The 10,000-nt window shown below is 45.0% G+C and overlaps 1 protein-coding gene across 2 annotated transcripts in view; it reads left to right on the top strand.

Moving 5' to 3' along the window:
* The window catches only part of LOC109644654 (spectrin beta chain, non-erythrocytic 1), a 63,537-nt gene that overhangs the window by 25,996 nt on the left and 27,541 nt on the right, over positions 1-10,000 (top strand). The window contains exon 1 of one of the 2 annotated variants that reach the window (XM_069538200.1): positions 2,689-3,681. The exons of the other annotated variant lie outside the window; for it this stretch is intronic. Coding sequence (XP_069394301.1) covers positions 3,441-3,681 — 241 coding nt within the window. The 5' untranslated portion in view covers positions 2,689-3,440. Of the gene's footprint in view, positions 1-2,688; positions 3,682-10,000 lie in introns of those variants that run through there. 2 annotated transcript variants of the gene reach the window in all.

Below are 10,000 nucleotides of genomic sequence, written 5' to 3'. Positions count from 1 at the left end.
TGTTGTGTGTTTGCTGTGACCTCTGACCTCTGACCTCTACACTGACGGATGCTGGTGACTGAAGCTGTTTCTGGTTTTAGACGTCGCGGCAGCGAGGAGGTCGCGTCCACGTCAGATGGATCCTGAATGTTACAAACATGTTAGACGCCATTTTAAATTGACGAAGTCGTTGGACACGAGACAAAGTTTAGTTTTATTTGTGAGCTGTGTTGATTTCAACGTTTCAACGGTGAAAGTTTGTTCAGGAGTAAAAGAGAATTCTCCAGTTTGAAGTAAAAATATAACAAAGTGGAAGTAAAGGATGTTTGAAGGTTTCCAGCAGAAACATCAACTTGATGTGTGAACATCAACAATCAATAACGTTATTGTCAACAGATCTGTCAGTTCATGTGATAATCGGCTCCGTCGTACGTTCATTCATTCATTCGTCCTCTTCCACTCGTCTGAGATCAGGTATTTGTGGCGAGGAAGCTCCTGGCATCTCCTCTGCTCCTCCAGAGCTGTTCCCAGGCCTGATGGGATATTTAGTCCCTCCAGCGAGTTCTAGATCTACCACTAGTTGAAGAATCACCTCTGATGGAAGGTGACCAGGAGGAGTCTGATCACATGTCCGATCTCTGAGGCTCAGCCCACAGACGCTGCTTGAATCCACAGAGTCATTCTGTCAGTTATTACCCAGAGTTCCTGACAATGTGTGCGGGTCAGAACGTGGATTGGTCCATGAAAGTCTTTGTGCTGCAGCTCAGTGTGAGCGTGACCTCTCTTCTAGTTGTCCTCTGTTAATCATCCACCTCGCTGTTCGAGTGTGAGAGCAGTAAGAGTGAAAGCGTCTCTGGGTGGAGTCGGTGCCTTTTCTCTCCGGAGGTCAAAGGTCGTGTTTGAACACGACAGGAGCAGAGAAAGAGAAGGTTCTGGGTTTCATCCAGAAACTGTTTGAGACACAATCGTGTAAGTGGGCGCCGACCTCTGACCTCTCACTTCCTGCGGTGGATGTTTGAAATACTAGTTCATGTCCTTACAGAGCAAAGATGGACGTTTTGTCCTGATGGTGGCGCTACAACAGACATCACACGACCACTGGAGCCATTCGGACTAATTGTTCACGTGAATTGAACACGTGTGTGTTTTTCACGCGGTCCAACACGTTGAACTTTCACTCTTCGTCCTCTGAGGTCTTGTTGGACTCACATGAATATTTGTTCCACGTATTGTCTCCAGGTCGTGACCTCTGACCTCCTCTTGTTTGGTTGTGTCAAAGTCTCCACACAGGAAGTGAAGCTGATTGTCCTCCGTCTCCTCGAACGTCTCCACATTCCTCGAAAAAGAAACTTGTGTGTGTGTGTGTGTGTGTGTGTGTTGATGGACAGCAGCATCAAACAGGAAGTGCTGGCTGGACTCAGGCAGGAAGAACATCTTCACAACAGACTCTAATATTAGAGCTCAGATGGTCTCAGGATGTTTGGACGTCTGCGTGTGAGCGATGATCTCGTAGACACACACACACACACACACACACATATATATATATACACACACACACACACACACACACACATATATATATATACACACACACACACACACACACACACACACACAGGTCAGGTTAGGACTTTACATTGACTTCGATTCATTTTGGGCCACAAACCAGAACCTCAGAATCAGGGTTAAGTTTTGTGAGGACCGGACTGTGGTCTCATGAAGGTCAGTGTGTACAGGAAAACACACACACACACACACACACACACACACACACACACACACCTTCTTTTCCTCCTCAGTGCCGCTCGTCCTCGCTGACGCTCAGTCTCATGTTCTCTTAACGAGCTTCATGAAGAAGCTGCTGCCGCGGTGTCCGCACGAATTAGATGAAACAGAAGAGTGTTCACATGATCGTGTGTGTGTGTGTGTGTGTGTGTGTGTGTGTGTGTGTGTGTGTGTGTGTAATTTCACTTCACACACTGCAGCATGTAGAAGTTATTTATTTTTGCTAAACATGATCTGAGCTCAGTTAACTGAACCTCTGCCGCTTGTATGTGGAGACACAGACGTCTCTGTTGATCAAACTAGAACAAAGCTCAGAGTTCATACGTCCACAAAACCCAACAGTCTCATTATGAAACCACGTTTAACACGTCCAGATATTTGGATCCAGATCACACACACTCGGAGATAACAAATCTAAACGATTGTTCAAATGGAGAAAAGTTTTCTCTGAAAATTAGTTTTTGTTTATATCTGGACTGAAGTTGATTATCATTAAATTACTGATTGTTTTATTTCGGCTCTTTGGCTGCAAGGAAAATATTTCTGTACTTTTCATGTAGAAACAAGTAAAATGAAAATTAAAGAGGAATCACTGCAATAAAATGAATTTAAATTAAACCGAGAGGAAGTGAAGTCAGATAAAAGTCTTCAGATTCATAATCAGTCATAGTCTCATTTTTATGTTTATGTTTTTATCTTCAGTGTGAACAGAGACGCTCTCTCTCTCTCTCTCTCTCTCTCTCTCCCTCCATCTTCCACTGTTTGTCTTTCTCTCTTGCCCTCCTCTAACTCCGCCCCTTATGCTAACGAGTGAGTGACATCAGCAGTGAAAGCGAAGGTTGTGATTGGCCGTTGGGGGGAGTGGCTGCTCCTGCTGGCGACCCCCTCCCCCCTGGACTCTGTCAGCCTGAAGGTGTTTTCAGTGTCTGAGCTGCTGCTGCTCACAGGAGGACAAACCCTCTCTCCCTCCGTCTCCCTCTCTCCCTCTCTCCCTCTGTTTCCTGCACTTTGTCTGTGCAGCAGCGTCTCCTCCTCTTCACTGTGCTGGAGTGTGTGTGTGTGTGTGTGTGTGTGTTGACGGAGGATGGGTGGAGGATCCCTGGATGGAGAGAAGGTGTGACATCTGAGGACAATGACATAATGGATGGAGGGAACACAGGAGCATGATGCTGCGTCTGCTGAGCCAGCGATTCCTGCGTCCACGCTGCTGAAACACACACAGAGAGAGAGAGAGAGTCTGCAGCTCTTCTCCTCTGTCTCTCCATCGCTCAGTCCTGGAAGTGTGGAGGAAGAACAGAATCGTCCTCTTCCTCTGTGTTGAGCTCAAACTTGGATTATTTCTCTACGACATTAGAAGCTTTGGTGCTTTTGAAACTCAGGTTTGAATCATTTGAGATTATTTTATTCTCTTGAAACCTCATCTGTAAACTTTTATTCTCCTGGATACGACTCAACTTCCTGTTGGAAGCTTTTCTCTGCTGTGAAGAAGTTTATTACACAACAAGTCAAATTTATTCTCCTGGACTGAATCGAATCCTGTTGAAACTTGAGCTTTGTCCTGTCGCAGAGAAAACTAACACTCTGACTTTCCCTCAACTGGAAACTGGAAAGTTTCTTTTCAATGCGTCTGTGGACTCGTCTCCTCTAAATCTCCCATCATCCTCTGTTTCATCATGGAGCTTCAGAGCGCCACCAGCGGTCTCCCCGGTCCCCTTTCGCTCTCCCCTTCCTCAGATTACACCGGCCCTCTGTCACCCTCATCGGGCGGGCCTGGCCCATCTCATGCTGCGAGCCCGGGCCGGGGTCCGAGCCCCAGTCTCAGCCCCATCAGGGGCCCCAGCCCGGGCCCTGGATTCTCTGGTCAGGCTGCCTTCAACTACAACCAGCTGGAGGGGAGGTTCAAACAGCTTCAAGGTAAGACAGGAGCTCCCAACAGCAAAGACACCACGAGGACATGGTCGTGGACTCGCAACGTGTCTGACTGTTCATTTGCATTTTCACACGTGGAATCATTCAGTCGTGGCTTCGCCTGTTGAAGCGACACGAACAGAGTGAAGCAGGAGGAAGAGCTCGAGTTTCTAGAAACAACTTCAGGGGGTCGAGAGTTTTCACGGAGCCCAACGAGAGCAGCAGCTTTTTAAAACAACAGAGAAAGTGTCTGACTATAAAGAGGAAAGAAATCTGCTGAGGAAACAAACGTAAATGATGTAGGTCTCTTCCTCTGATTAATCCTGAAGATGATCTGTAATGAGTCATAACGAACATGAATATAAAGTTAGAGAAGTTCTGTCACAGTTGAAAGAGTTAGTTTCATTTAACTCAGAAGCAGAAATAGATTTGAACTGATGTGAAATCTCAGCCTCGGTGTCTCTGTGGATGATTCAGCAGATCTGGTCTTATCTCAGTAAAGTCAGAGCCGCACCCTGCCGCACACACGGTCTGATGCAGGGGCTGATGGGTACTTAGTGCCTTGCTGAAGGGCAGCAGGAGGTGACACCAGTGTTTCTCTCATTCAGCTCCCACACCCAGATTCTTTCAGATGGTTGTGATCCAGTCACACGGAGTGAGAGATGTCCTGCTGGTTTTTATATCGATGAGTCAGTGATTCAAACATCCTGTGATTGTGAGATCAGTTTGTGTGACTGACTTCATTAATCAAACTGGACAAACTGTGTGAAAGTTTCCTTTTACATTCCATATTAAAGCAGTTTGTCTGATTACACAACAACCAGTGTGTTTACATGTCTCGTCTAAGAGTTTGAGATGAATACAATCCGTTTCAATTCGAGAAGATTCCAGAACACGAGAGTTGTTGGTTTGTTGGTTTGTTGGTTGTTTGTTGGTTTGTTGGTTGTCGGTCCGTTTCCTTCACGTTTTGTCTGATCATGTATTTTCAGTGTTGGTTTCATTCTTCACTGATCTTCACTCAGTGTAGCTCCGTTAAACAAACTCTATATTTCCCGTTGGAGTCACGATCTTCTGTGGAGCAGTTGGACGTGTGTTTTTAATCGTGATGTCTTCTGACAAAAGTTAAACCAGTGAGTCACAGCCGAGTCTCTGTGAGACGAGAGGATTTCATCATCTACTCATTTGACAGACTGGTGTCACACAATCCCTCCGAATAACACGCCTGTTGTCTTAAGTCGTTTCACATGTGATCTCCATGTGTTTTGTACTTTGTGTCATGATTGGACCACAAACCGTCCTGAAAGTGACGAGACACTTTCTCCCAATCAGTTTGAATCTGTGTTCACTAGATGACGTTAATGGTTTATATTCATTCTCCAGAGTCGTTCCAGTAAATGGATTTAATACCAAAATGTTTTTCCTTGGAGAAACACTTCAGTGGCTGAATTTAGCTGAAGGTTAATGGATCCGGTTTTCTGATCGAGCTGAAGCCTTGAAACTTCAGGATCGTCCTCTTCTCTGAAAGCGTCTCTCTGGCTCGAGGACACGTGAAGGTCGTCGCAGGAGGACGATCGAGGAGCTGATCTGATTCAGAAGAAACACAATGTGGCTTTGAGGAGAGGTTGCTTTTGAAACGAGCGTTCAGGGTTTTCTAACGTCATGATTCCAGTAATTAACTGTTCCCCAAAGATCCTGTGGAGGTTGAGGACTTAAAGAATGAAGATGAGCCACATTAAAAATATGCTGCCGCCCTTTTTAGCCTCATAGCTTGTTCCCTAAAGAACGCCATGATGTCAGAGCTGATTCATGACTGAAGGTCTTATCTTGGAGTTTTTACTTTGACATAATTCTTTTTGTTTTGTAGAAGTTAGATTATCGTGTGGGTTTTCTTAAAGGAACATAAAGTTTTGTGAGAAGGTAAAAACAGGTTTAATTATTGATCAGCCACATTCCAGCAAATTCAGGAGGCGTCCAACCAACCATGACGCACTCTTTTACATTTTAAACCCAGTTTGTTACCAAGCCTCGCATTTTTGTTTAAATCTGTAAATATTAAAAAACTTTCATTGAGCAGTTGGCTTCTGTTTTTCACTGCCAACGTTAAACAGTCCAACATTTGAGTGGAGTCCATGTTTTTATCCAAAGTGTGACAGGAGCACATGGATTGAGTTTAGCTTTAGAAGAGTCTGGGGACAATTTGACAATTTGTGAGGAACTTCTAGAGATTCTTAAATCGTTTCTATGGGTCTTCGGAGGTGGGAAAGTTCATAAAGTAGGTTTAACCTTTGGTTTCTAAAGTTTTCTGATCAATTAAAAGGTTCTTGAGGACCTTTAGGAGGTTCCACAGGTCTTTTGGACGTTCTTGAGGTTGTTGAGAAGGTTCTACATGTAGTTGTGGATGTTCCTGTGGATAATAACAAGGTTCTAGAGATCCATTGAGAGGGATTTGTTTTGGAAATGTTCTGGTAAATGACGATGTTCTAGAGGTTCTTCACTTTTTTGTGGATCTGGAGGTGGTTCTGGTGGTTGTAGGGACCATTGAAGAGGTTCTTGTGGTTGTCTGAGAGTTTCTAGGTGTTATTGGTCCCACAGGAGGTTTATTTAGAGGATGTCATGGTTGTTCCCTCCATCACCAGAACATCGGATGAGGGAGGTTCCTTTGGGAGAAACATTCATGGTGAAACATCACATCAGTAACACACTTTGTTTAATCTGGGTAATTTGCTGCCGTCTGTACGAGAATGTCCTAAAGACACCATGACTATGAAACCCAGACGTCCCTTCACTTCTCATCCAGGAACCATCAGATAAATCACTCGGTCTGGGACGTGGTTTTATGACGGAGGTCGATCACGCTGAGTGGATATAAATTCACTGTTTGTCCCATGTGTGGCTCAGGTGGTTCAGAGCAGCACCTCACAGCTCCGATTCCCAGCGGGGCGATGAATACGGGAGCAGGCGGTGATTATTGCACTGGGAGGCTGAAGGGAGACGAGGAGCAGGCACTTCCTCCTCATTAGGGCCAGTATTGAGTGAACGTCCTGGTTAAAAATCAAGTAATTATGGAGGTCGACAAATTGAACTGAACTGACTCATGGGAGATTTTTACACAGAGCGGGAGTCTGTTAGCAGCTGACTGACAAACGGCTCGGGGAACATTCAGGGATCGTATTCTTCACTTTGATTCTTTTAATGAAGATGAGCTCACTCCGCTGACCGACAGCGACCGACTCTGCTCAAAGGCACGTCGTCGGGCAGATGTTGAACTCACAGCCTGTCAGTTAGAATCCCTCAGCCGCTCTCATGACATTGTTAGGTGTGGTGTTGAATTTGGGGTCGGTCTGGACTACATTTCCCAGAATTCAGCAGATTTTGGAGACAAAGGTTAATAATAACTAACAGAAATTTGTGGGTGGGGCTTGAAGAATTGATTGTTTTGTTGGAAAACACACAAACCAACACACACACACACACACACACAAACACACCCACCCACACACACACACACACACCGCCATGCTAACAAAACAAAACCATCCCCCTCTCTCTACTCTGTTGTCCCGAGCCAATCAGAGGACGTCTCGGTGGTTTGGGATCCTCTGAGCTGTGTGTGTGTGTGTGTGTGTGTGTGTGTGTGTGTGTGTGTGTGTGTGTGTGTGTGTGTGTGTGTGTGTGTGTGTGTGTGTGTGTTTGTGTGTGGATTAGTGTGGGCGTGTCTAACATGGTCTGGATGGAACAAAAATACCCCAGTCTCTCTCTCTCTCTCTCTATCTGTCTCTCTCTCTCTGTCTCTCTCTCTCTAAAAGGTTCTCATCCTCCTCTTCTCCCCTTTCTCCTCCTCCTCCTCCGTCTCATCAATGTTTCATGAGCTTCAGCCGAACGTCTGTCACTGCTCCGATCACCCTCCCTCCTTTCCTTTCTTCCTCCCCCCCTCCCCCCCCCTCGTCCACCCTCTTAGTGAAATTAAAGGAAGCTTCTTCTGACTCGACCCGATGAAGCTCACACAAAGGTGGGATGAGAAATCGCTCGTCCTCCGTCGTCAGGGACAAGTTCTGCTCAGGAGACTTCTGCGATTCCTCGTTAGGCTTCTGATACGATCTCACGATGCACTCGTCACCAAATGATCATATAAATACTGTAATTATAAAATAAAAGAGAATTTCAGTTCTCATATAAAGTGAACTCCATCAGGACCAGTGAGATTAATCATTTCATCACGTGTTTATAAACCAGCCTCCGAACATGATCCTATTTATATTATGTTATATATTAATTATAGGTTCATACACATTATAATGTAGTTTAACAGATAAACTGCTCAGTAACACAAAGTACGAGCTCTCACCAGCACAGGAAACAGTTCATGAGCAGCTTTAAGAAGAAAAGTCTCATTCTTGTAAACGTCTTTACGGTCGAGAAGTTAGAACCAAGTTTTATCACTTCGATTACGTTTCCTGCAAAGTTTTCATGGTTATTTCAAAAGACATTTTTTTTCTCTGAGACGTTTCCTGAAAAGTCTGGAAACGATTCAGGAACTTTCACCTGAGGTCGAGTTAGGTTCAGTTACACAGAGAGAGAGAGAGAGAGAGAGAGAGCAGGGGGGTGAGAGAGAGAGAGAGGGGGGAGGATAATAGAGACATTGTTGAGTGTTTGGGCAGAAAGTGACATGAGTGAGTGTTCGAGGAAGAAGCTGTGTGTGTGTGTGTGTGTGTGTGTGTGTGTGTGTGTGTGTGTGTGTGTGTGTGTGTGTGTGTGTGTGTGTGTGTGTGTGTGTGTGTGTGTCAGCTGACGGCCTGAACCCTGTGACTCTGACAGAAACTTATTAGATGTTGATGGATGTGTGTGTCGTCGTGACGGCGTTTCATTAACGTGGCGGTGACAGAGAGCGTGGATCTTCTCGGAGCTCGGGAACGTGACGTTCACACGCTGACGAAAAGATTTAAATCACAGAGTTTCTGTTCCAGCAAACACACACTTTGACACACACATTAACACACACATTAACAAGACGTATATTAACACAAACAATAACACTCTACAACAATCATTAACAACAATCATTAGCGTGCACAGCAACAGACACACATGAATTCACACAAACTAAAACTGAAACTAGGTTTTAAATCTCATCACTGTTGCTATAGTTCCCTTAAAGAGACGGGAGCTCAAACCAAGTGTTAGAGACAGAGACTGAGAAGAGGAGCTGCAGCGTTGGACGGTCTGAGGACGGAGATGTTTTCTGAAAACACTTTACATTAATATCACTGATTGTGAATAAAATAAGTCTCCTTTAATTTCTCATCGGTGGTGATGTTCTCCTCCTCGTGTCAAACTTTGTTTTTGTCTCCGTCTCAGAGACACGACTCATATATATTATTTCATAATATATTTTCATTTTCTACTTTCACAAACAGTTTGAATGAAAATAATGAACTTGTCATTTGAAACTAAAGACGTGAGAGTGAACTGGACTGAACTCAGTGAACAGGACGTATGTTTTCAGTCAGTTGAACAGTCTGATCATCAGTCAGTCAGTGTTCAGCTCTCAATGCTCCTCTGTTCCTCAGTCTGCCTCTGTGTGTGTGTCTGTGTGTGTGTCTGTGTGTGTGTCTGTGTGTGTGTGTGTCCAGTCAGAGGTCAGTGTGATTGGCTGGGAGTCTGACAGGCTCAGTGTTGTGTGGTGTGATTGGCTGAAAGCACCTCGTGCTGTGTGTCTGCAGCATGTGGAGCTTCAGATTGTCACTCAGCAGAAACCAGACGTCCGTCAGAGGAAGTGTGTCCACACTCGGTCTCCTCGTTATTCACCAGCACAGATCTAATGATGAAGCTGAGCACAGTGTTCAACTGGGTCCAACTTATATGAACACATATTTACCTCAGTCACACACACGATCATATAACCTTATTAAAATACACACTTCCAGGATTCCAGCATTCCTGATCTCCCACAGGATGAGCAGGGAGGCCGCGAATATTACCATTACTGTGTGTGTGTGTGTGTGTGTGTGTGTGTCTGTCTGTGTGTGTGTGTGTGTGTCTGTGTGTGTGTGTCCGTGTGTGTGTGTTCGTGTGTGTGTTTAGTTAATGTCATGCAATCCACCATGAATGGCCCAGAAGTGGGTTGGATTTGGAAACACACCAAAGACATGGGAGAGTGAACACAGTCCTGTGTGTGTGTGTGAGTGTGTGAGTGTGTGTGAGTGTGTGTTAGTGGAAACAGATGTGTGATGTGTTTGCTCTGTGTAACTCTCAGACACACACTTTCTCAACTGAGGCTTCGACCGATGACCAGTTTCATCACTGATTGATTTGCTGTTTTCTGTTT

Source organism: Paralichthys olivaceus, chromosome 14 (genome assembly GCF_024713975.1).
Source record: "Paralichthys olivaceus isolate ysfri-2021 chromosome 14, ASM2471397v2, whole genome shotgun sequence".
Taxonomy (NCBI): domain Eukaryota; kingdom Metazoa; phylum Chordata; class Actinopteri; order Pleuronectiformes; family Paralichthyidae; genus Paralichthys; species Paralichthys olivaceus.
This window is presented reverse-complemented; position numbering and strand designations above follow the sequence as displayed.